Source organism: Eulemur rufifrons, chromosome 8 (genome assembly GCF_041146395.1).
Source record: "Eulemur rufifrons isolate Redbay chromosome 8, OSU_ERuf_1, whole genome shotgun sequence".
NCBI lineage: Eukaryota > Metazoa > Chordata > Mammalia > Primates > Lemuridae > Eulemur > Eulemur rufifrons.
In genome coordinates, this window is record NC_090990.1 from 99,358,467 (window position 1) to 99,385,008 (window position 26,542).

The window sequence follows — 26,542 nt, forward strand, 5'->3', positions numbered from 1 at the left end:
GTCTCTCCTTGCCAGGCCTCAGTGCTGCCTCTGGAGGTCACTGTCATCCCCTGCCTTTGGGTCCAGCTGCCCCTTTCCCCAGGTCACTCAGGATTCCCCAGGTCACTAGGCTCCCTAGTTCTCAGAGTCTCTCCACTGCACCCAAATGTTTCTGGGAAATGAGTTGCCTCCTTTCCAGATCTCTGATCTTGTCTCCCAGTTGGCACTTCGGTTTGCTGGAAGCTCTTTTTTGGTCTAACTCCCACCTATCCTGCTGCAAGGGCAATTTCATTTGGGGCAAATCAGAGCCTGGCCTTACCAGATTTGAAAAGGGCTGGGTCCCTGAACCCAGACAGACAGACAGATACAAGAATGCAGTACTCCCCTCTGTACCGAGAATCGGGCCAGACTTAGAGGCAGGATGCTTGAGTCTATGCTCTGTGCTGAGTGGAATCCTGAGGGCTCAGCATGGCCAGGAGGCACAGCTGTCTTGCTCCAGTGGCTCCCAACCCTCTCTTTTACTCTCAGACTTCCCTACCTTCTGTAGAATTCCTCCTGCCTTCTTTGCTGCCCCTACACTGAATGGCAGACACCCAGGTGTCCAGCCCCACCTGGGTTTAATTTCTACATGAGTCCCAGTCAACAAACCCTCTGACCCAGCAGATGCAATAACACTGCTCTGGGTGAGGCTCTTCTACAAGTGCTGAATTTGGCCAGAGTATCTCCTTGATCCCAGCTGGGGGTGAGGGTGGGGGCTTCATGACACTCCCACTCTTCTCATCCCCAGTCAACCCTTCCATCCCCGGCAGCGGCATTGGGGCTGAGTGGTCAATCCTCCTCCCCCCTCAGCCTCAAAGAGGTGATGGAGAGGGGCGGGGGGGGGGGGTGTCTCCTCTTCCCAAGTCCCAGACCCCTCAATCGGGCACACATCCCCGCTCACCCACATTCACACTCCTCACCATCCAAAAACCTTTTCCTACTCGTCTCTCTGTTTCTTCTGGTGCAAAACCAGCCACTTTCCTTTTAGCCACACTACAATGGAACAAAGCCCCAGAATGTTCCTTTCTTAGCTCTCTCAAGCTTGACCGTTTTCTTCTCCCCTCCACCCCCATCCTACTCCTGCTCCCCCAGCTTTTCTCACCAACTTTGCACCCTCCCCCTACTTGAGTCTCCAGATTCCTGGGGAGGCCCCCAGGGTAAGACAAAAGCTCCTGGAAAGGTAGCAGGGGTCGCCACTGGCAGATCTGCAGCAGATTTGGTCATAATTAAAAGGCCAGAGCACTGGGAAATTCCTTCTCCTTATGGATCCCAGCGGGAAATTAAAGCCAGTTGTTTGTGACTGAGTGACTGATTTGGCTGCAGCTCCTCCCCACGGCCTGGTTTCAGGGCCCTATTCGCTGCCCCTAGGCTCCCCCATCCTCTTCCATGAGCCCCTCTTTCAGTCCCCCTCAGCCCTCTCTCTCCTGCCCCTCAGTCTGCCCCAAGCCCCTTCCCCGGCTTCTTCCCTAAGCACCCCACATGCCTGCTGCTCCCCTGAATATAACAGGGCTGTTACAGGCTGAGGCCTCAGCCCCAGCTATTCAGCTCCTTGCTCAGACCCCCTACCCACCTCCCTCAGCTGGAGCTGGGATACTGGGGATGGAGCTGGAGCTCAAGCCCAGAGCTGCCAAACCACAGATGCTCACATCTGGAAAGAATTCCCCTCCCAGCCCGACTTCCCTTTGTCTTACTTCTGTCTCTTTGGAAATCCTGACCAGTTGGCTGGTGGGGGAAGTGGGGAAGTGAAGGGAGGGGAGTGGGCCCAGGCCTCCCTGCCCCCACCCCAGGGAGCCCCCCTCCCTGGCTCCAGCCTCCCCAGCATCCTCAGCCAAGCCATCCAGCCTGTGCTCCCACTGCTCTAGCATCGAAGGGCCAGACCACCTCCCTCCTACAGGCTCGGTCCCTGCATCCTGGTGACCATCTTCTGGGTGAGATTTTAACATCCTTAGTCACAAGACTGTAGGGGAGAAGACCTGCACTGGCCCCTTTTTCTTTCAGGAGGAGGGATGGCTACTGAGCAGGAGACGGGCTCTTCCTGCTGGGGGCCCAAGACGGCTGGAGTGGAGTGGAGCAAAGTGGAGGTGGACATGATGACCATGTGGGAGAGGCAGGGGGCAGTGAGTGGAAGGAGGCAGCAGGAGTCTGGTTTCCACCACGTTCCCTCCTCCAGCCTCTCCTCATCCCTTTGGCTGGGAGCCGGATTTCACTGTCAGAACCTAATCCCCCTCCCTTTACCTACAGCAAAGCAGAGCAGGGAGGCTGGGGGAGGAGCCCAGGCTGTGCCTGCAACCCCAGGCCCCAAGCACTCTCCAGGGACCACTCTCATTCCTTCCACCACCTCTGCTTTTGTCTGTCCTTCAGACAGCTCCTTGCCCTGCTTCCCTCTTCCAGAAACCCAGGTCTCCTCACACCCCGAAATAAGCTCTCCCACACAAAACCTGGACCCCTAAACCCAGGCTGAAGTATCTGGCTCCCTTCTTTATTTATTTATCTTTATTTTTATTTATTTAATTTTTTTGAGACTGAGTCTCACTCTGTTGCCCAGGCTAGAGTGCCGTGGCGTCAGCCTAGCTCACAGCAACCTCAAACTCCTGGGCTCAAGCAATCCTCCTGCCTCAGCCTCCGGAGTAGCTGAGACTACAGGCATGTGCCACCATGCCCGGCTAACTTTTTCTATATACATTTTTAGCTGTCCATATAATTTCTTTCTATTTTTAGTAGAGACGGGGTCTCATTCTTGCTCAGGCTTGGCTCCCTTCTTTAAATCTGACAGTTGATGGGCTACTGCTGTATAGGGCAGCTTCCAGAAGCCCTTTCTACAGTGTAACCTTCATCCCTCTAGGTGCAGAGTGAGCCTGGCTGCTTTACTTTCTCTCCACACACCCATTATTCAGAGATTTTCCTCTGCAGCCCCGAGTCCCGACCCACAGTTCTTTCTGCAGCCTCAGTTCTCAATGCTGCCGAGGTCAATCCTCCAGCCCTTCTCCTTTGACACCTTTCCTCAAGGCGCCTGCCCACCTCCCACCGAAGCCCCCAACTCCCTAGACCGCTTCTGGGTTCCAAGCACAAGGGCTCAGAGATCCAGAGAGCCCGCCTGCTCCACCCTCGGCCACGCTGGCAGGGAGGGGCCAGGGCAGGGACCCAGGGCTGGGACCAGATGTGGGGTTTTATTCCCGGCTCGGCAGGAGCTAGGAGGGCGAGTCCTGGGAGGGTGGGGAGTGGGGTGCGGGCAGCGGGGCCATGTGCGCCGGTTAGCCAAGGGCAACCGGGCCACAGGGTCCCTCAGCTCTGGACAAGCTGGGACGACTCCTCTCTCTAGCTCCAGGCATCGCATCTCCGCTCCTCTGCGGTTTCCCGCCTCGGGTCTCCCGGGCTGTCTCCGAGGCTCCCCGGCTGACCTCCATTTCTGTTTCTCTGTCTCCTGGCCCTCTCCACCGGGGTCTCGCGCACTCCCACCCGGGTCTCCGCAGGAAGCCGTGCCCTACCCCCCTCCTTTGATCTCCCACTTCAAAGCCAATCTCCGAGCCGCGGCCGCTCCTTCCGCCTGCTTTACGGCTCAGGACTGCGACACCTGAGACCCCGCTCCTCCTCCCCAGCACCCAGCCTCCCTCCAATTTAGATGGCAGCGCGGCGGCGCGCCGGGGCTGCGGCACTATGCCCCCGCCTCCCCTCCCAGCAGTCTGCCGCCTACCAAGACCCCCCTCGAGGTCTGGGGAGCGAAGCAACAGAGAAAGCGCTTTAATAAAGAGCTCGTGTCAAGTGATTGGCTGTGACCTCTGCCCTCCCCAGCCTTGCACCCCGGGCTCCTGCTTAACCCTTCGATGCCCGCACAGTGCATTAAGAGGAATGAGTAGCCTGTGCCTAATTCCAGCGTCCCCAGGCACTACCCAAGCCCGAAGCCGGATGCGGGGGTAGGGGAAAGTGTCGCCCCCTGCCATCCTCTCTGAGTAGTTCCAGCAGGGGGCGCCGTTACCTCATTTAGGTGCCTGCCCCCTGGAACCCTGGCTCTGAGTTCAGAGCCGTCCCACTGAATCTAGTGCAGGTTTCAGTGGAGCCGGAGCTCAGCCGCCCATTCCCTTCTCCATCCAGCTCTGGCTCGAGATCTAGGGTTGAACAGCTGATGGGTCGCCGGGCGTCCGCCACCAAAGAGTAGAGTGCACCGAGTTAGGTGGGGGACAAGGGGGAACAGGCGAAATGTAGGAAACACAGGTGGGGAACAGCCACACGTGAGCTCTGAGCATCTGCGCCCCAGGCTAGGGGCCCCCCACCCCCACTCCGCCAAGAGCGCAATTCGAGTGCTCGCCTTCTGTCCGCTCCCCCTTCCACACACTGGCGCGGGAGGAGGCAGTCTCGGCCCCCAGCGAACACTGGACTCACCCACAGGGCTAAATCCAGAGGTTGGGGGCCGGAGCGCAGGGTCCCCCAGATGGGGGGCGGGGCAGGAGGCGGGGCCACTTCAACCCTGGGCAGGGGCGGGCCGTGCAAGGTATAAAAGCTGTCCGCGCGGGAGCCCAGGCCAGCTTTGGGGTTGCCCCCAGACGTGTCTTGGTTCCTGAGTCTCACGACCCAGTGAAGGCGGCAGCGACGTCTCCTTCAACTAAAGGACTCAGCGTCCGGTGCTGCAGCCGAGGGATCTAAGGGCACTGCCACCCGCGCCGCCACCATGCCCAACTTCTCTGGCAACTGGAAGATCATCCGATCCGAAAACTTCGAGGATTTGCTCAAAGCGCTGGGTAAGGAAGTTTTCCAGCGCCCGGGAGAGGCTAGGGGGACCTGGAGTCCTCAAGGGTGAGGACGAGAAAGAAAGAGGGGGTGGAATTAGGGCGTGAGAGGCTGGCGTCTGCATCCCCAGAAAAAGGGGCTGGGTCAGGGGCGGTGGGCCCGGACGCCTAAATCCTGCTTTCTCCCGCGGGGCGCCCACCGGTGCCAGCTCCATCGGTGACTCAGAGCCTGTGAATCAAGTAGGAACCAGAAGCACCAGGTCGTTCTCCAGGGCGGAGGGCTGGCCTCAGCGCCGAACCCGGCTGACCAGGGCACCTGGCTCTCCGCAGTTCAAAAGCTGACGCTGATAGAGCCCTGAAACCTGCATCCAGGCTGGGATCCTGGTTACCTGCCCAGCCAACCCCCTCGGAGACATTCCAACCTCCTTTCTTGGTGCTCCCCGCCCGCCCCCCTCCGGTAACCCAATCCCTGGGGCAGGTTCATTACCCTCTGCTCCTGGCTCCACCTACCAGGTGATCGGGGCCCCAGTGCCCCCACCCCATTCCTTCCCCTTCTGCACTTTCCACTCCCCGCCCCCCATCTGGGAGACGAATATTTTCCTACAGCAAGCAGCTCCAGAGTCCTAAAATCGCTCTGAATAATTATCACTTTCTTGGATTTCAACAAATGGCTTCGTGTGAAACTCTGATCCCCCATTTCTGAAAATCCGGGTTCCCACCTCCCTCCCTCCCCAGAGGGGCCTGGGCTACAGTCCCGCTGAGTGTGTTGGTCAAAGGTGGGGAAAGCTGAATCAACCCGGACTGCCCTTCCAGTTTTCCCCACCCACACTCTGCCTGCCCTCTGGGGTCCGACTAGGCTAGATGGCCTGGGGAAGGGGGACAGAGCCAGAACTCATGCCTGGGAGAAGGCTCTGGAAGGATATGGAGGCCAACTAAGGACCTCAGTCCTTGCAAAGGGCCCCGGGAGCCCTGGAGCCCAAGGGCATACACGCCACCTGCAATTTCGGATTGAACACAGAGACACTGGTTGGGCAAAGGGGGTGGGGGGAGGGCACCTCCTGTGGGGCAGGGGGCTGTTGGAGTGAGTCTGGAACGCTGTGAGGAGAGCAGGGGTATCCATCATTCCTTGCTGTTAGTTATTCCTGCAGTCTAATCACAATACGTCTTATAGTCACGTCAGTCTTTCTTGCTTTGCTGAAATTAAAGACCAAAGGATAAAAATTTTCCCTGCAGAAAGCCTAGATACCACTCACTCCCCATCTTCTCTGGATTCTGGCCTCTCCCCAGTGGATGAGGTGGTGGCCCAGCACATCCCCAGGCCCCAGCTGGAGAGTAAGATCCAAAGCCCAGTCCTGTTGTCTGTCTTCAGTCTGTTTGTCCTCCCTGCAGGGTCTCTCAGAGCCACGTGCCCTCCTCAGGCCCTGCTAGGGGGCAGATTGAAAACAGACCCGTTAGACAAACACAGTCCTGAGTCAGCCAAGGTCACTGAGCAGGGCCCCAGCTCCGTAGGCACCAGGGGCTGGCTGGACGGATGTCTCCTCTGAACCCAGCCTTGCCCCTGCAGGAACCTCAGTCCCTTCGCATCCCCCTTTGCCCTAATCAAGGGTCCATTCCACGGTGAGGGATGCTCTGTCCCATCCAGTATCATGGTCATGGCACAAAGCAGATTCTGTTACTGTAACGGGAAAGATGGATGTTAGATAGCAAGATGGACTTCCCAGGGAGCAACAGAGAATGAAGTAGCTTCTTTGTCCAAGAAGATGTGTCTCCTCTAGCAAGTCAATAGGACTTGCGGACATCAACCATTTCTCTCTGGACGCAAGAGGTCGGCAGCCAACAAGTGGAGCTGCTGGGGCTCCTGGCGGGCCGGGCTTCCTCCCTCCCCGTCCCTCCTGTTTGGCATAGGCTGGGTATGCTTTGGCGCTGAGTGGAAAGACGATTTGTTTCTCGAGGAACCCAGGTCTGGAGGAGGGCCAGGGAGTTGGCCAGAGCAAGGACAGGGGATCCTGCTGCCTGGCCCAGGGCCCTGCCATCTGACCTACTGCATCTCTGAAGGGCTCTGCTCTAGTCCAGGGCGGCCAGGCCAGGTGAGGTGGGGGTGTGGAGCCTAGGCCCCTTCCTGACAAGCCTCCCACCCTGCTTGTATTCCTGTCAGTTGGGGTGCGCTCCTGTTCCCCCCACCCCTCTTAATAACCAGGGAGCAGAGGGAAGGGGTCCAATCTGGGAAAGGATATGGGGCACACAGGGATATGGGAATACACAGAGGCCAAGGAGAAGGCCTGTCAACCTGAGGGGCCCTGGGGGATCCTGGGGGACACATCAGAGAAGGGGGAAGGGGGAGAGGGGTGTGACCTTTTCTGTCCCTTCTTGTCATGGCAAAGTTCCCTTGAGCGGAGCAGGGCACAGGAACCTTCCAGGGAGGCAGGCGAGCAGGCAGATGGATGCGGGGAAACTTGAAGTCCCAGCTCTGGCTTTTTCTTCACCTTCCTTTTATCAGTAACAACAATAGCAACAGTAATAATGGCCATTGTTTCCTAAAAACTTCAAGGTGTGCCTGGCACTGTTTTCTAGGTCCTAAACATACAACACCCCATTTGATAGGCTTTTGAAGAGGCTATTGTTTCCATTTTACAGTCAAGGAATCTAAGGCTCAGAGAAGTTAAGCCATTTGCCCAGGGCCACCCAGCCTGCCAGGGGGCTCAGACAGGAGGAAATCACATCCTAACGGATCTTACTCTAGAGCCTCTGGCGTCCCCAGGCTGCTAGCCATTCTGGGGAGGGAAACCGTTGCCCCATTACTTCCCCTGGTGAGGAACCCGTTCCTCACTGTTGGGAGGGGCAGAGACTGGGCAAATGAAGACCTACCTAGCACCAGACAGGTGAGTGGATAGAGCAGAGAGGGAGGTGGCCCCTAATTCCCAGGACATGCGGGGTGGGGCCTGGCTGGGGAGGGTCTGCCCTGCACTTGGGCAGGGGTGAAGACACAGTGACTCTGATGAGCCGACCCAACATGGGGTCTCAAGCCAGGGTGGAAAAAAGGCCAAAAGTGAGGTGAACGGAGCCAAGGTGAGCCCATAGCAGGATGTTTGCTGGGTGGGGGACTGGGGAGACGCTGCCCCTGAGGACTCTGGGAGTGAAGAGCTGAGCCCTGGGGAGCCCGATCCAGGCCTGCTAACTCAACAAGGTGGGGCCACAGGTAGAAGCAGGACTCCCAAGGGCAGGGCCCTGCCTCTCAGCCCCTCCCCACTAAACCCCTCATCTTTCAGGTCTACATCACCTCCCATCTCCTTCACGGTACCTTCCTGGACACCCATGCAGCAGGCAGACACCGCCCGCCCCAAGCAAGTCACAGATCAGCCTGCTCCAACTGCCTCATGTGTGAGGATATGAGACAGGAGCCTGGAACATCCCTAAAGGCGAGCCTCTCCCATCTCCCCGCAGGGGTGAATGTGATGCTGAGGAAGATTGCTGTGGCTGCAGCATCCAAGCCAGCAGTGGAGATCAAACACGAGGGAGACACTTTCTATATCAAAACCTCGACCACTGTGCGCACCACGGAGATTAACTTCAAGATCGGGGAGGAGTTTGAGGAGCAGACTGTGGATGGGAGGCCCTGTAAGGTGAGTGCTGGGAGGGGGTCCTGGGGTCATGCATCCTTGCCCTGCCTCTTAACATGCCGTTTTCCAGTCTTTCCCAGCTGCTTCTCTCCATTCCCAATGGAGAAACCCCTGGGTAGTGCTGGGGAGAGAAAGGGAATCTATCCCTTATCCCTCTCACTGCATTGTCCTTGCTGTGGGCCCAGCTCACTTGGCCACCTGTCTCTTGCAGAGTCTGGTGAAATGGGAGAGTGAGAACAAAATGGTCTGTGAGCAGAGGCTTCTGAAGGGAGAGGGGCCCAAGACCTCCTGGACCAGAGAACTGACCAATGATGGGGAGCTGATCCTGGTAAGTCCTGCCTCCTCCCACCCAGTAGCAAACCCAGTGCTGCCTTTGGAGATGCTCTGGGAGACTCCAGGGTGCAGGAGGTTCAAGAACAACCAAGGCTGATCTCCCTACCCTCCTCGTGGAACTGCTTAGACAGGACTAAGTTGTCCCTATCCCATACAGGGCCCTTGTGTGAATTAGAAATGCTGTCCCTTTTGTGTGGAGCAAAGGACATGTACTGAGGAGCCCCAGGGGAGATCTTCCTGGCTTAGGAGAGGATAGGACCCTGGGGGGCTCTATTGCCATCTCCCTGCAATGATGCCCAGGCATTCTGGGACCAGCTCCTGCCTATTGGTCCTGAGCCAAGAAGCAAATTTGGACCTGGAGGCCAAACAGAGCATCTCCATTCAACTCTCCTCTTCTAAAGCCACAGGACCCCAGGGGCTGCCCAGGCTAACAATTCCTTCTGTCCTTCCAGACCATGACGGCAGATGATGTTGTGTGCACCAGGGTCTACGTCCGAGAGTGAGTGGCCATGGGTGCAAAAGCTGCCCAAGCCCACCGCCCTGCTTCACTCCCACCCTCCCTGCCATTGCCTCCTTCTAGGCTAGCTCTCCCCTTTCCTCGTCACTTCTGGGGGTCACTGGGATGTATCTTGCAGGGTTTTGCTTTCTTTGATCATTTCTCCCTTCCCTTGTAACAACAAAGAGGAATGGCTTGCAAGAGCCCAGATCACCCTTTCCTGAATCACTACCTCCCTCCCCACGTCAGCAGGCCCTCCCCAAACCAGCCCAGGGCAGAGTCTCTTAGTAAGGGGAACCGAGGGCCTGAGAGGGAAAGACTGGTCCTCTGGCTTCCACTCTGTCCCTGTAGCCTATTCAGTTTAGAATATTTATTTGTTAATTTTATTAAAATGTTTTTAAAAAATAAAACCTGTTTGTGGCTCATTGGGCAAGGGGTAGATAAGTTGTCTGCGTTCAGCCCTAATCTCTGAAATGTACTGTGGCAAGAGTTATGGTTCCAGCAGCATGGATCTGAGTTGGACAACAGGGAGGCGACAGTCCTCCCGGTTACCCTTCTGACCACCACCCCTTCATCTGCTGCTGAATCCACAAGCTTCACCTTTACTTCTTCTCTGGCTTCCAAGGTCACCAGGGCCTCCTCCTCCTCCTCCTCCTGACCTCTCAGCTGGGGCACTGACTCCCGTCTTCTCCCATGTTTTCCATGATGGTGACCCAGCTTCCTCCTCCTCCTCTGTCTCCAATTGTTCTTCTCTTTCCTCCAACCTTGGCCTGTGGGTGACCCCAGGCCTGGCCTTGCCTCCCACATGGTTCTAGATGAGTTCATCGACACCCACAAGCTGACCTTGCTCCTGCCTAGGTCTCTCGGTGAGAGGTCCCTTCCTGCCTGTCAGCCCTCTGTGTCAGACACAAGCCCATCTCTGCCACCACCCTTCCTCCTTCCCTCAAAATCTCTCATACACCCTTCTGCCCCTGGCTTCTAGACCTTCCAGGCCCCTTGGAGCCTCCCCCTCCACACTCAGGTCTATACCAAGTCTTCCAAATTCCAGCATGATCTCTCCCAAACTCTCCCCTCCTTCCCCAGGCCACTGCCCTAGACCAGACCTTCTCGTCACTCACCTGGTTTTATAGAGCAGCAGCTTCTAACTGGTTTGCCTGTCCTGCTGTCTCCACTATCACAGCATGACAGAGTGAAACGAGCACAGGTGTTGGAGAAGAGGCGCTCGAATCCTGGTTCTGCCATTTACTAGTTGCGTGACCTCGGACACATACTTAGTTTCTCTGAGCCTTAGTTTTTGCGTTTTTAAAACATAAAATAATGTAATTTAATGGCTTCCCGGTACAACTAGGAAGCTCTAGCTGGGACTGTCTTCAGGTGTGGCTAGGTCCAGAGTTTGAAAGATCATCAGCCTCGCCCTGTCCTCACATCCTGCTCATCCCTGTTTCTTGTGTGCACTGGCCACATTCAATCCTGTCACACACAAGCTTTCTCCAAGTCAAGGGAAATGGACTCCTGATGTCCCAAGATTACATAGTCACAGCTTGAGATCCAAAAAGAAGAGGGACTCACTCCCAGGGGCAATGTCTTCAACATCCCAAGACAGTCTGTTTGTGCTTGGATCACATGACCATCCCTTGGACTAGCTGGTGTTGGCAGGCAAAGGGTCAAACGACTGGCCAAGCCTGGACCTCACGCCACACCCATGGCCAAGAAACAGGGGGGCATTGTGACAATCCCTCCAGAATCCCAAGGGACGGGAAGGAGCAGTTTTCCAACGAAGAGGGTCACTATGACTCTCAGACTTCCAGTCTATAAAATAGCAATTGGAAATAACATCTGCCTCACAAGATAGTCGTTCAGAGTTAAATAAACTAAGTGTTATTAAGCACAGAGCACTTAGGATAGGAAGCCCTCAAAAAATGACGGTCTTACTTCTCCCATCTGCTCTCCACAATTCTGCCAGGGGTTCTTCTAAAACAAAACTTTTATCACTGTTTAAAAAACAAAAAAACAAAAACTTACCTTAGCTGAAGCCTCTGTTTTGTCCAGAATAAAGTCCAAACTGGTATTAGAGGCCCTAAAGGGGCCCTAAAGACATGGCTCCTGGCCGGGCGCGGTGGCTCACGCCTGTAATCCTAGCACTCTGGGAGGCCGAGGCGGGTGGATTGCTCAAGGTCAGGAGTTCGAGACCAGCCTGAGCGAGACCCCGTCTCTACTAAAAATAGAAAGACATTATATGGACAACTAAAAATCTATATAGAAAAAATTAGCCGGGCATAGTGGCGCATGCCTGTAGTCCCAGCTACTTGGGAGGCTGAGGCAGTAGGATCGCTTAAGCCCAGGAGTCTGAGGTTGCTGTGAGCTAAGCTGACGCCACGGCACTCACTCTAGCCTGGGCAACAAAGTGAGACTCTGTCTCAACAAAAAAAAAAAAAAAAAAAAAATAAAGACATGGCCCCTAGCCCTTACCGCACCCCCCACCCGGATGGCACGGTTTGCCGCCCTCCCCACACTTTGGCACCTGCCCTCTCCGCCCATTGGCACCTGGCCTTCTCCAAGCCTTAGCTCCTTGCCTGGCCTAAAGCAGCCTTTCCCTCCATTAGTGCTGACAGTCAGTGTCACGCTTCACAGCCTCTGTGTGGCAGGTGAGCCTCCTCTCCCAGCAAGACCAGGGTGCCCTAGGGCCTCCTGCTCCTCTTCCCAAAGAAGCCACATGCTACAGTTGAGGGCAGAGGGCCAGGGAGTGGCATCCGGAGCCCTCGGCCAAGTGAGTCCCCTCTCTAAGTGTTGGGTGGGGGAGGTGAGGGGCTCTTTCATTTAATTATCCAACTATTTGCTGAGAGCCTCCTAGGAGCCGGGCCCCCTGCTAGGTACTGGGAACACAGAAATGAATCAAATAGACAAGCTCTCTGCCCTCACGGGGCCTGTGGGGGAAACATACCTTTAGTGGGGAAATATGGAAAGACAGACAATTACAAAATAAGTGCACTAATAAATATGTAATTGCATATTGTGGTAAGTTCTGTAAAGGAAAAGGCAGTGGGGAAAAGAATAACGGAAACAGGGAGGAGTAGCGGGTGAGCAGGGGTGTCAGGAGAGGGGCTTGTAGGATTGGCAGAGTACAGAGCAGAGGGAAGGTGCTCTGGGCAGAGGGAACCTTGGAGTAAAGGCCCTGAGGCAGCAAAGCATTTGGGGCCCCAAGGTCCCTGACTCAAGTGCAGGGAGGCTGGAAGGCCACACTAAGTACTTCTTGCTTTATTCCAAGAACAATGAGAAGCCATCGGAGGATTTTTAAAAGAGAGTGGCATTGCATTTGTGCTTTTAGGCATTCCCTCTGGCTGCCAGGTGGAGACCCTTGGAGCAAAGGGAGAGTGAAGGAAGAGCCAGCAGGAGGCTAGTGAGACTAGCTGGCAGAGGGAAATAAGGTGGAGGGCACAGGCAGACGATGAGATGCACAGGACAGGATGATGTACACGTGGGAGGCAAGGGGGTGAGAGAGACGGAGGTGTCCAGAAGGGCTCAGGGGCTTCTGGCTTTGGTTGTTGGGTGACTGGTGGTGCTGTTGTCAGAAATGGAAAAATGAAAGCCGGTGCACTGGCTCATGCCTGTGATCCCAGCACTCTGGGAGGCCGAGGCAGGCAGATCGTTTAAGCTCAGGAGTTCGAAACCAGCCTGAGCAACATAGTGAGACCCCATCTCTACAAAAAAATCGAAAAATGAGCTGGATGTGGTGGCGCACACTTGTAGTCCCAGCTACTCAGGAGGCTGAGGCAGGAGGATCCCTTGAGCCCAGGAGTTTGAGGTTGCAGTGAGCTATGATGATGCCACTGCACTCTAGCTCAGGCAGCAGAGCAAGAGCCTATCTCAAAAAAAAAAAAAAAAAAGGAAAAACAAACCTACTGGGCTGGCTGCTGAGAGAGTCTTGCTGGATGCCTGCTTTTTGTTTATTTGGTTCCAGAAGACCTCGAACTCCTCAGCCCTCACTTCCTCTCCTCTCTGCATCTCCTCCTGGCACCTCACCCCATCCCTGGCTCCCAGCTCCATCTGATCTCCCCATCTAGGTCCTCAGCTCCCCACTCCCCACCCTCCCCAGGCCCTGGTGGCTGAAGCTCTGTTTGGAGCATCTGCTCTTATTTCTCTGTCTAGTTTGTCTCTTTTTGGAACAAAGTTGTTGAGAAAGGCAGAGAGAGGAGGCCTCTTTCTAGTTCCCAGGAGATCCCTGAGGGCAGGAGCTGGGTCTCCATGGCAGACTGGGGGCTCCCTGATTGCAGGGGCTGCATCTCACCCTGAGAATGGGGCTCCCTGAGTGCAAAGTGAGGGCTCGTCTCTTTCCCTACCTCTGCTTCTCCAGTACTTCCCTGCCCGCCAGCCTAAGACGACAGTGAAGTCACAGTCATGGACCGGGAGATTGGATCAGGGAGGGGCCACCTCACCCTGCTGGTCCAGCCAGGCCCAGCCCATGAGAAAGTCCCTCCAGCTTCTCCCTCCCAGCCCGAAGGCCCTCTTGGGCTCCTCTTCCGTTACCTGGGCCTTGGCCATGCACTCAGCGGTGCATTTGGGAGAAAACGCACCGAGGCCCCCATCCCCTGCCCGTATCCCCAAAATTCTGTGAGACCTCTGTGGGCAGAAAGCCGTCTCTTCTCTGAAATCCAAGCTTCTCAGAGCCCAACCAAAGAGGAGGCAGCCAAGGGGCCTGGGCTACCAGGTCCCAGTCCTGCCAGGGCTGGAGCAAGGAGGGCCAGAGAGGCTGGAAGAGCAAAGATGGGCGGGGCACATGTGGGCAGAGAGCGACTCTCGCTTTGGGTGCGGATGCTGACATACATGGCGGAGGCGCTGACAGGCACTGGGAGAGTCTGCACCAACATCTCAGGGGTCCCCCAGTAAAAGGAGTATGGAGCTGAGAGGAGGCCCAGAGATGGCAGAACCCAGAGATTCAGAGCACAGCTGAGACTAGAGGGGACAAAGCCCAGGGGGAGTCCAGGGCTCAGTGGTGCATCTGAGGCCCCAGTACTGGTGGCAATGCCATGCCTGTGTGTGACAAAAAGAGCCACGTTGGCAGGAAGGCAGTACAGCCAGAGATGAGAACAACCCTGACAGAGAGAACGAGAGAGACAGAGCACGAGACACACAGAGAGAGACAGTGAGACAGAGAGAATCAGAGACTGAGAGAAACACACACAGAGACAGAGAATGAGAGATAGAGAGACACAGAGAAAAGAGAATGAGACACACAGAGACAGAGACAGAGTGAGACAGAGAGACACAGAGAAAAATGACAGAGAGAGAGAAATGACAGAGAGAGAGAGAGAGAGAGAGGAAAGGAGGAGACGGGGGAGGGCGGCACAGGAGAAAGTGGGGGAGATCCAGACCCAGAGGCTGAGATACCCAGGAGGAGGGGGAGAGGGAAGAAAGGGCCCCAGGGCTGGGGGGCAGAGGAGAGGGGGCTTGCTGGCCAGGCCCTCTGACCCCAGGTCCTGACAAAGAGCTGCCTAAGGACGGAGCCACAGGTGCAAGACGGATGGGACTGGGGCCACTGAGCCCTTTGTGGCGGGGGATGAAAAGGAGCAGGCTCTGAGGAGCGTCCTCCAGGCCCTCCACCCCTTGTGGCTCCCCTGCCCCTCCCACAGTGACCTCTGGAGCCTTCCAGTGTTGGTGGGAGGGGGGAGGCACTGAGAGAGGGGGAGGGAGGGGAGGCGCTGAGTCCAACCAGGTGTTTCCCCTGGCTGGGCCGATCCCACCTGAGAAAGATGGGTGGGGAGGGGAGACTGGGGGGGCCTTAAGTCTATGGAGAAAGTGACTCAGTTACAGGCAAATAAAATGCATCGGCAGGGCCGACAGTGGCCCCAGCAGAGGCGGTTGAGACTGTTGTTCTAGTGACCTTCAGGGGTCTCCTGGCCAGGGCTTCCCACCTCTCTCTTCTTGGGACCTGGCACTGCCCTCCTGACCTTTTGGCTTTCTCCTGCCCTGTCCCTTTTGGCACTGCCAGTTGAGGAACCAGGTCTGTTCCTGCCCTGGATAAGAATCTCTGGGCTGGGCTCTTCCCAGGCAGCGGCAGAAACCTGGCAGGCTGACAGCGGCCCCGCCCCCGGCCGGGGCTGCCAAGAGCTCCCACTCCAGGCCCCTTCCTCACCCTCTCTCCCAGGGTTCAGTGCCACCTTCCTTCAGCCCCTGGGTAGATGGCCTTGCTGTCTGTTCTTGGTCTCCTTACAGAGGATGGGACCTAAAGGAGCCTCCTTCCCCTCCTGTGTCTAACCTCCTTCTCTTCCAGTGACACCTGGACCCTCTAAAGTGCCTTGCCCACCCCCATCCCACCCAAAGAGAAGACCTCAGAATGTCCTTGCAGGAGGCAGAGCCCCTCCCTTGGCTTTTTCCTCGAGGGTCCCAGAAGCTGAGTGCCCCCCCTCTGCCCCCCACCCTCATCAGTGCCTGCCCGAGCCACCTCTGCCCCTCCCCCAGCTCCCACAGCTGCTCTCATCCATCCCCCCACAGCAGGGTCAGCCCCTCCCCCAGTCACTGGCACCGAAGGGGGTGGGGTGAGATAGGGTTGACCCCACTTAACCCCAGCCCCTGGTCTCCTCCTGAGCCATCATTCATTCCCCATGACACTCTGGTCTCTTTCTCATCCTCTGGAGCAGCAGCCCCCCACTCCTCCAACTGGAAGGGACTTTAAAAGGTCATCCCCTCCATTTCTCTCCCTCCTCATCAAATGTCTGCCTGCCCTCTGTCCCTGCCCAGCACCCCAGGAACTCAGGCCACTCCTTGTTCCCGTCCCAGCCCACCACAGGGTGGGCCAGCCTCTCTAACATCCCCCCCTCTTCCCCCCCCCCCCGGGATCCAGCCACTCATGGGGGAGTGGGGAGACTGACAGCAGAGAGGAGGGCGATTCTGGAAGCCACCAGGCAGGTCTGGGGGCATCTGGAGGACTCTGGACTAGGCCTCAGCTCTCACCCCCACCCCTTGAGGTGAGCGGGTGTGTCAGGCCAGGCTGGGACTCAAGCTGGTGACTCAAGCTGGAGCACCGACAGCTGCACAGTCCTCGGCAGCCAGCCCTCCCTTCCGGCCGCCCCAAGGTGGAATCTTAGACGCTGGGAATTCTAGAATCAGAGTCCCAGAAGGAAGGGACCTCAGGGATCGTGCCTCTCCTTTGTGTGCGAGGAAACTGAATGGAAGACTGCAAGGGGGAGTGGCCAGCTTGGGGGTCACTCAGGTGTCAGGGGAATCACTGGTCACACAGGAGGGGCTGCTTGGGTTCGGTACAAACCAGCTTGGTCTCAACAGGTGTCCGCTAGACCCTCCACGTCCTCCTTCTCTCCAGGGAGGGGAGTGGGCTCTTCAGTGTGGAGAGAAATGTCAGTCTCTCCCACAGCGTGACTCCCACCTCTCACCCTGGAGCAGGCGAGCCCCTGCCCCTGTGCTGGGCCTCCCTCCTCTCCTGCTCAGCTGCAGCCCATGAGGGCAGGACAGGTGTGGGGCCCTCCAGGCTCAGGTGGGGGATTAGAGGCTAAGGTTTCAGGAGGAGCCTGAGGGCAGGGGGGTCCCGGGCCCAGGGCCCAGCCAGAGCTCTGTAGGGAAGAAGAGCCACGCTCCTGGCCCAACCTGAGGGAGGGACCCAGGAGATCCTGAGGCCCAGCCAGCCCCCAAATTCACCTCAGCCCACCCAGGGATGTGCCCAAGTCTAAGCAGACCCGAGAGGAGACAGGTCACCCCACACTTGGTCACACATGGGCACAGGTGTCATTACTGTTTGCAGGGTCTTCATGTCCACTTGGGATGCCTGCGGCAGGTGGGTGGTGTTTGTTCCCTCAGCAGACACTCACCGAGCACCAGCCATGTGTGCAGACACCACGGCGAGCAGGGCCCAGGCACTCGCTGACTTGAGCGCTTGCACGTAGCCTTCTGTCCACTGAGGAAGTATTTCCCGACCTCCTACTACGTGCCAAGCACGTTGGTTTCTGCACCTCCCTGTCCATTCCAGAGCCAGGATGGGAACTCCAGAGCAAGCTCTGTGGAACAGGTGAAGTGAAGGGCATGCTCTTGCCACCTCCAGCCTCTGCCACCCTCAGCCTGCCTGGGTCTCAGCTCCCGCCCCCTTCCTCCTGGCTGCAAGTAGAGGCTAAATCTTTCAGTGAAACTTTCCTGCAATTGTCCTCCTGTCATCATGGCCCCTGACACAGAAATCAACCAAGGAACTGTGGAAACAGAGGCACAAAGGTGAGGTCATCCTGCCTAGCACCCAGTCTCAGGGCAAGAGCACGTTCCACGAACCGGCTGAGTTCCAGATGGAAAGAGTCCACCCTCCCGCAACCCTGTCTGGCACGTTTTTTCCCAGGGTTTGCTGCCATTCCTCCAGGGAAGTCCTTCCTGAAGGCTAACTTAAGTGCCTTTTGCTGTAGCTTCAGCTCCTCATGGTGATGAAATGCAGAGGACAGGCTGCTTTCTTCAGGGGCTGAGGGACTGGGATGGGGAGTAGTGTGGGCACCCAGGTGGGGAAACTTTCTCCACCTCTCTCAGCTTTCTTTTCTTTCTCTTCTCCACACCTCATTCTCTTCCCTTCCCTCCTCTCTCCTTGGTCCCCCACTCAACTCCCAGCTCCTGGCTGGAAGCCAGCATTGTTCCTGCCTGGCTCCCCTCTCCCCCTCCTTCCCTCCCTGCCCCCCTCCAGCCAGCCCTGGGCCCTGGGGCACCAGCCTGCCCAGTTCCTGGTGCAGCAGCCCCAGCTGGGGGCAGGGCAGCATAAGAGACCTTTCTTGCCCCATTTTCTGCTTTCTCGTCACTCTGCCCTTCTAGTCCCCACTGATGGCCCCCACCCCGGCATGGAAGGCTAGGGAGCTTGGATTACTCAGGCCCCTGGTTATTTTTAATACCACCAGCTCAGGAGATATATATACCTCCCCCTCCTTCCAGTTGTCCTGGGCAGACTAACATCCCTTCCAGATTCTCTCCTTCCCCTACCATTCATCCAGCCTCCTCAGGGTCGACTGGCCCCTAATGCTTTTTCCTCACATTCTTTCCTAGTCAATCCCTCTGCACCCTGGCCTCTCTCGGCAGGAAGACGCTTGACCCTCAAGTCTCATAAACGGAGTGGGAGGGAGATCCTCGGTGTCCTGGCTCCACCTGGTGGTTTCTTGAGACATCACGGCCTCTGATGCCACCGGGGTTGGGACAGGGCTTCAGATCGCCCTGGGGAGGCGGCGCTGGGGAGCAGTCGTCCCTCCTGCTGCTGGGTTTGCCTGCTAGGACCCAGCCTTGGCCCTGAGACCCCTGTCGTATTTGCCCAGGGGAGGGGCTGGTGGTCTGGATCCCACTGCCTCTTCCTCCCTGTTACCCCACACCATTCTGTTCGATACCACAATGCCCCTCTCCAGAGAGGACAGAAGGGGGACCCTGGGATCAAGACAGATCGTTGCTCATTCCTAGATTGTTGGAGTCCCCGGAATTGAAGAAGCCATCAAAGTCCACTAGAACCGATCCCAAAAATGAATGAGTGGTTATCTGGTCTGTGCTTGAACACCTCTGGCAACAGGGCACTCACTCCCTCTGGTGGCAGCTTGTGCCAGTACAGAAACACATATTGGACTGGCTCCTGTCTGGGTTGAAATCCAGTCCCTATAGCTGAAATCCTTCAAACCTGGTTCGGCCTCCTGGACCCGCATAAGAAAAGTCTGGGCCCTTTTACCCAAGAGCCCTTCAGACACTTAATATGACCCCACCCTATGTTTTTATTTATTTTGAAATATTTCATGTCCTCTATCAATGAAGAATTCCATTCCAAACAGAGGTGTATGGCTAGAGCACGCCACAGCCCTTCGGCATCAGCCCCTGCTCGCGTCTCCTCCTTCCACCTGAGAGGGAACCAGGCTCCTCTCCTTTATATTTATCATCATTTTGCCTTAAAAAAAATTTTTTTTTACTACATATGTAAGTATCTCTAAATAACATCGTTTGGTTTTGCAGGGTTTTAAGTTTTTGTATAAATGGCATCTACTGAGTGTGTTTTACTGCAGCTTGCTTTTCCTGCTCAACAGGATGTTTGCAAGATTCATTCGTGTTAATGTATTTCCACGGTTGTATTGAATGAACATACCTCACAATTGTGAAAAAATTTTAAATCTCCCGGTACCATGACAACGTGGAGCAATGGGAACTCTTCATTCACTGCTTGTGGGAGAGAGTACATCGGTATGACCACTTTTCAAACGATGTGGCGTTATCCAGCGAGGCTGAAGATGTGCTTCCTCTGTGACCAGCCGTGCCCTCCCAGGTTGCACGGAAGTAAACAGGCAAGAATGTTCACCGCAGCATGGTTCCTAACAAGCCAAACACACCCACCTTGTTCACGCATTTCTTCGTTTCACACACATGCACTGAGCACGCTGGGAATCTGAATAAGGCAGACCCAGTCCCCACCCTCACAGACGTGATCACTCTGTGTTCAAATGAGGTGGGTGTTTTTGTTCCCTTTTATAGATAAGGAGGCTGAGATTCAGAAATGTTAAGTGCTTCCCGGGGACTCAAACTCAGGTCTGCCTCCTGAGCCTGTGCTCTGAACGGCCTTGCCACACTGCTTCTGGGTTTCCACATCCTTCACGCGTGGGCTTACTATGGTGTGTCTATGCCTTCCTCCAGTGGGGTGCTCAGAGCCAAACTCAGCCCTGGAGATGTGGTCAGACCAGCAGGGGGTTGGGCATTCAGGCAATGAATAACTAATGGGAGCTCAGGGGCAGCGCATGGAGGTACTGCCAAACACAGACCTCACACCTTCAGCCTCTACCTGGGCAGCACAGCCCCGCCCAGCCTAACCCTAACCCCAATCCCCTAATCTCACTCAGCTCCAGCCCAGCCCCAACTGGCCTTCAGTTCTCCTCTGTCCACTTCTCCCCAAAATTGGATAGACAAGTGGTAGTGGGATAGGAAGACTAGATTTTCACCAGGGGAGAGGGTTTTGAATCCAGAGTTGGTCATCTCCAGCCTCCACGTGGGCTACTCTGGCCCTGAGTGAGATGGTAGGAGAAGTATGAGGGTTGGTAAAGAGATTAAAGATTTCCCTGCTTGTTCCTCTCTGACTCATACTCTGATTCCAGCCCCTGCCCCCCACCCTCCACCACCACTACCATCTATCCGGGAGAGAGGGAGGTGCGGGCTAAGTCAGAAGTCTAAGTTCAAGTTCTAGCTGTGTGATCTTGGATAGGTTACTTAACCTCTCAGTTGTTTTCTCAGGTAGAAAACTGTGGATGACAATGATGATAATATTACCTGCCTTACTATGTAAATCTTAGGTTTTTAAGAATTGTTTCCCAGGGAATGTGATTTTTCTTGAGGTAATAGCGGCCCCTGGTGGCCACGCCCCGCAGCGCACCCTGCTACTTTCTGCGTGGTGGAGACCTGTGCTGAGTGAGGAAGGGGCAGGTTGCTTCTCTGCAAGTTGCTCCTCAAAACCACAGACCCAGAGAGTCAGAGTGAGAAGAGAACCTCTTGTCGTTCTGTACCCTCACCCTCTCTCCCTGTGCGACCTTGTCCTTTGTCTACCCTGACGGGGCATCGTCCTTCTAGATCCCAGTCCCAGCCCTGAGCCCCAGAGCTGCACACCCGGCAGCCGCTGCACATCACCCCGATGCCTTCCTCCCCTTCCCCAGGGCCAAGCCACATAATTAGGAGTTTTCCCTGTCTCCCCACCCCTGCATCCCCACATCTAACTCATCCTGGGACTCATACATCCTAAAAATTCCCACACCTCTGCCCTCCTCTCCATCCCTAGGTTCAGGTCTCATCACCTTGAACCTTGCTGGTGGCAACTGCCTCCTGACTGGCCACCCTGCCTGTCTTCCCCACCCTGCCCCACGATGATCTTTCTAGGATGCAAATCTGACCAGGTTACTCTCAGTTGAGATTAAAACCCTTCATGCTCCTTGCTGCTTAAAAGACAAAGGCCAAGACTCCTCCCTTCACAGTGCCTGGCGCTCCTCTGGCCCCCCTGCTCATGGTCGCCCTCTGCACGGGTCACACTCCACGGCGCCCATGTCTGTCCTCCAACATACGCATAGGCTCTTGGGGACGGGCTCCACATTAGACATCTTTGATGACTTTGCAGCATTTATTGGCTGCCTGTTATGCACCTGGTCTTCAGTAGATGCTTTAAAAATATTGTTTGAATAAATTAATGAGGAAACTAAGATGCAGAGGGGTGACACGGTTAGTCCAATATCCCACACTGAGACAGGGCTCCCTGTTCAATGCTTTTTCCCCCCCACTAGGCTGCTCCTCAACCTCCACGCCCAGGATGGAGAATGGGGAGGTGACCTTTCCTGCAGTGGACGTGAAGGAAAGGATAGGGCAGGAAAGCCAGTCCCACCATCCTCCAGCTGGGGAAGGAGAAAACCGCAGGGAGGAGGAGGATTCCCGCCTCCTAGTACCGGCTCCAAGCCTCGCTGGAGTGGCTGGGGAAACGCAGGGAGAAAGGAAGGGTCCAGCCGATACCCAGAGCTCTCGGGTCAAAGCCAGACTGTCCAGGAGACATCTTCCCCTTCCCCTAGTTCCCCAGATGGCTTGGTACACAGCCGCTCAGTTGTTCCCTGCCATCTGGTCCCCGTCCTGCTTGCTTCTCTCTTCCCATCTCTTTTCTTGTGGTCACAGACAGTGGCCCACTGCTGACCGTATCCCTTGCCACACACGTCCAGTGGGACCCATCGAGCTGGGAAGCGGAGGGGAAGGGAGAAGAGGAGAGATAGAAGAAGGGGTCACATTAGGGACGAAGACAAGAGTGACTTCCTGATCTCTGCCCTGGCCCTAGAATTATGAGGCAAAGAAGATGAATAGAAGAGGCAAAAAACAAAAACACACAGTTTTAGACCTCTCTGACTACTGTCTGCAATAATGTTCCATTGTATCTCCTCTCCTGTCCCATGATGACATTTTAGCCGAGCTTAGAGATTTCTGGACTCTTGGGCTGTTAAAAACAGTGTCCTGTATAGTCCAATTGACACAGTTTAAAACTTCAATTTCCCATCCCATTAAAGAGTTCTTCATTAGCTGCTGGCCAAGGCTTGGCCCCAGCTCAAAGACAGGTGGGCAGCAGGGCAAGAAACACTCTGCTCTTTGCTCCCAGCCCTGCCCCTGGCCGCCCCCACCCCCAGTCTCATCTCTCCTCTGCAGGAGGGAGGAGGAAACAGGGGGTGGGTACCACCTACCTAGTATTGTGGTCTCGGTTGGCCTCCCTCAGATGGGGATCTCCCTTGGGGGTGGTGACGCCCAAGCTGGCTACCTCATTGGGGATCCTTTCTTGGGGTCTTCTTGGCGCAGAACCTCACCTGTCTCTGCCTGTAGCCCCCTCTCTTCTCTGGCCACCTCTCTCCAGGGCCTGTTTGCCTTGCTCAGTGAGACCAAGAGGACAGATGAGCAAGTCCTCCACCCTATAAGACAGCTGCTCGGGGGTGGGATGCCAATGTATCCTTCAGACAGGCCCCCGACCCTGAGGAGCCCTTCCCCTGGGAGACTGCACCTGCTCTCCTTGACGGGCATCACCCTTCCTCTCTGAGCAGAGGAGGGGAAAGCCAGTGTAGACTGGGCGGCGGGGCGGCGGGTGGAGGGAAGGCCTTCAGCGTGGGTCTGGAAATTTCCTGTAGGGTGTCTGTGGTACTCAGAGGCCATTATTTTTAGTTTCAGAGCTTAGGCACAAGTTGATTCAGAAAGTCTTCATCACTATCCTGAGCAAGAGGGAGATCCCACCTCTACAAAAAACAGAAAAATTAGCCAGGTGTGGTGGCACAGCTGTACTCCCACCTAATTGGAAGGCTGAGCCAGGAGGATCACTTGAGCCCAAGAGTTTGAGGTTGCTGTGAGCTATGATGATGCCACTGCACTCTAGCTCAGGCAATAGAGCAAGGTCCTGTCTTAAAAAAAAAGAGAAAGAAAGAAATAAATAAAGAAAGAAAGAAAGAAAGAAAGAAAAAAGAAAAAGAAAAGTCTTTCAAGTTCCTTTACCATCTGGTCATCTTCCTCTGGCGTGAACTCCAACCCATCAATGTCCCTCTTAAAATACAGTGTCCAGAACAATACTCCAGGTATGGAGGGCAATGGGAATGTCACCATCCTTGATCTGGACACCTTGCATTTATAATCACTTATATCCTTTTTACTTTCTTAGACAGCCACTTCACAGTGTTGGTTCATAACAAGTTTGTGGTCTGCTAAAACCCCAGCTTTTCTTCACTAGACATGTGCTACTCTTCAGCTAGTCTTTGCTCTCCCCTTCTTGTGCTGTTGATTTTTTTAAAATCAAAAGCACTATTTTACATTTATCCTGATTAAATGTCATCTGATTCATTTTTTCCTATTCTGTCAAAATCTAACTCTCAATTCTTGCATAATCTGTAGATTGGATAAACAGGCTTCTGTGTTTTCATCCAAGTCTTTTTTTTTTTGGAGACAGAGTCTTGCTCTGTTGCCCAGGCTAGAGTGCCATGGCATCAGCCTAGCCGACAGCAACCTCAAACTCCTGACTCAGCCTCCCGAGTAGCTGAGACTACAGGCATGCACCACCATGCCCGGCTAATTTTTTTTCTACATATTTTTAGTTGTCCAGCTAATTTCTTTCTATTTTTAGTAGAGACTGGGTCTTGCTCTTGCTCAGGCTGGTCTCGAACTCCTGACCTCTAGCGATCCTCCCGCCTCGGCCACCCAGAGTGCTAGGATTACAGGCGTGAGCCACCAGGCCCAGCCCTCATTCCAGTCTTTAACAAAAAATTTCAGTAGTCAGGACCAAGGAAAGAACCACCCCCCCACCCCCGCCTCGGGGCAGCCCACAGAGCCCTCCTCAGCTTGCTCACGGATGTCTCTGGGGATGAGTGCTGAACTGACTTTGTATTTGTCCACCATAATATCACATAGCCCATATGGCCTCAGTCCGGATACATAAAATGTGCAACCAAAGGCCCCACAAAAATCCCAGTAACCCAATGCAACCACCAGAGGAGGTGCCCACTGCTGCCCTAGGAAGGGCCTCAGTTTTCTCTGAGTGCTTCAAATATGAGTTATCTGTTTAGAATCTGGAGAGCATTGAAGTCAGCTCCACCACACTGTGGTTGTTGGAACCCACCTTCCTCTGTCTTAGGAAAGTCAACACCACATTCCTGACGTCTGCTCCTCATAAACCCCCAAACTCACCGAGAGTGGTTCATGGGAGGAGGTTTTCTCCAGCTTAATGGATTTCATTGTGATGGTCCTCAAAAAAGGCTTCATATGAAGACCTACTCCTTGTCTCACTTGATTCTCAGAACAAACTTATGGAGATGAGCAGGTATTAACTTCCTTTACTAAATAGGTAAAGTGAAGCTTGCTTAGAGAAGCTATGTGATTTGTCCAAGGTCATTCAGCTAGAAAGTGCAAAAGTCAGACCTTTCTGCATGAGACACAGTACCAAATGTCTCCCCTCTGGGTGAGGGTGAGGGACCCAGAGAAAACACCCTCACCCCAATCCCACCTCACCTCTCCAGGGGACCTCCTTCCCCAAAGGGTCCCAGGGATCTCAAATATTCAGCATCCCTCTCCTCCCAGCCAGGAAGTGAAAAGCAGGAGGGTGAGCTTTGGGGAGCCCCCAGCCTAAACCAAACAGCAGGATCTGTGGGGTAATGTGCAGGTGGAGACCCTGGGGCATCCTAGATCCATAGCCTTCCAGGCTGCATGGGCTCGTCAACCCCCTGGCTGCACACTGCACTGGCCCCTCCATGACCTCCAGTCCACATATTGGTGGTGAATTCCAAAGCCCTGTTGTCCTGGGGATGGGGATGCGGTGCAGCCAGACTCCTCAAGGGGTGTGAGTACTGGTTCCAGGATGGCTTCCTGGTCATTGATCCTGCCGTATCCTCTACCCAGAAAACCACCTCCATCCTCTGTGCTTCCCCAGCTCTCTGTCCCCAGCACCCCAGGGGCTGATTAGGTATTGTAATCATCTTATTACGTTTGCTTGACCACCTGACTATCACTATTGACCTCATATCACCGAACTATGAATACCTTCAAGGCTGGGACAGAGCCCTTGCAATCTCTTTGGTGCTGACACATAGTAGGTGCTCAATTAATACCTGAACCAAATTGGATTTACATGAGCAGAAGTTCCTTCCTCGAAAATCCCCTCTGTCTCATTATCCCTGAGTCTCCTCCTCTATCCCTGCTTCTCCTTCATGTACCCCCAATCCCACCAGTCCCTTACCGCCCAGCTCAAGGATGCCCCCTCCTCCAGAAAGCCTTCCCAACTACTTCCACCCTTGGTGAGCTCTCCATTCCCTGAACTGTAGAATCTTCAAAGGGCTGTTTTGAGGATTAAGTCAGATTACTTAAGCAAAATGTTTAAACAGGATTTGAAACATCACAAAAGCTCAGTAAACTCGGGCTAGTTGTGATGAAGAGAAGAGCGGCCTCTTTTGCACAGCTGCCTCCTCGTGACCTGATCAGTTAGCCACCAGGGGGCGCCTTCAACCCAAAAATCTCTCGCGCTGGGAATCCGCTGGCGGGCCCTTCCCTAAGAACTGGGGGAGAACTTGCTAAAGTGGGTCTGCGAACCTCGGTAGTTACACGGAATAGCTGTAGGAAGGATGGAGGGGAAATATTCTTAAGCCCATGACGTTCCTTCGCCTGGTGTCCCACTTTTCTGATGGTGGGTGTGTGTGTGCACACGTGTCCCCCAATATCAGATATCCGTTCTTGTTTTCCGCGCAGTGTTTTTCCAGCTTCTCTTTGCGATGCTGCCTCTCTCCAGTATTTCAGGAGGGTGGGCACTTGCTATGTACAAAATAAAACCATGAACACATCCATCCTTTCCGCAGCCCATGGGATTTCCATCATTGCTCCCATTTTATAGATGAGGAAATTGAGTCTTAAAGGAATTCAGTAAGTGATAGCTCTCCTGGGTGTGCTGAGTAGCTGAGATTCGCACCCCCCCCCCCCCCCCAGGCCAGACTCTCCTGGCAACCCCTCCCCAGACTCAGCTCCATGCATCATCGGCCTTCATGGGGGCTATGACACTTTCTGGCGGCCTCCTCTCTCACAAAGCCACCATCATCGGATCGGATTCTCCACGGCATGGCTTCTCTTTTGGTTCCACTCTTCGGCACCTTGGGGACGCAGGCACAGAGGCTGCCGTCCTTTATCTGAACTCTAAGGGGTTAAAGCCTGGGTCCCGCCCCTTTTCCCGCCCGGCTGGCGGGAGTATGAATAGCCTCGCTCCCACTCCCGACTCGCAGTCGCCCAGGCTACTCCCCGCCCCGCCGGGTCATTGTCCCTGTGGGTCTCCTTTTCTTTTTCGTCTTAAGAGCTCTGAGAGCAGCTCCCTTCTCCTGGTGCTCCCTGTGGGTCTGACAAGCAGG

The 26,542-nt window shown here is 55.1% G+C and overlaps 1 protein-coding gene across 1 annotated transcript; it reads left to right on the plus strand.

The window, feature by feature from the left end:
- The first annotated feature begins 4,536 nt into the window (after positions 1–4,536).
- Positions 4,537–9,583, plus strand: CRABP2 (cellular retinoic acid binding protein 2). The gene is made up of 4 exons (XM_069478565.1): positions 4,537–4,751; positions 8,181–8,359; positions 8,568–8,684; positions 9,142–9,583. The coding sequence occupies exons 1-4, from the start codon at positions 4,682–4,684 to the stop codon at positions 9,190–9,192; spliced, it is 417 nt and encodes a 138-aa protein (XP_069334666.1). The 5' UTR covers positions 4,537–4,681; the 3' UTR covers positions 9,193–9,583.
- Positions 9,584–26,542: the final 16,959 nt, after the last annotated feature.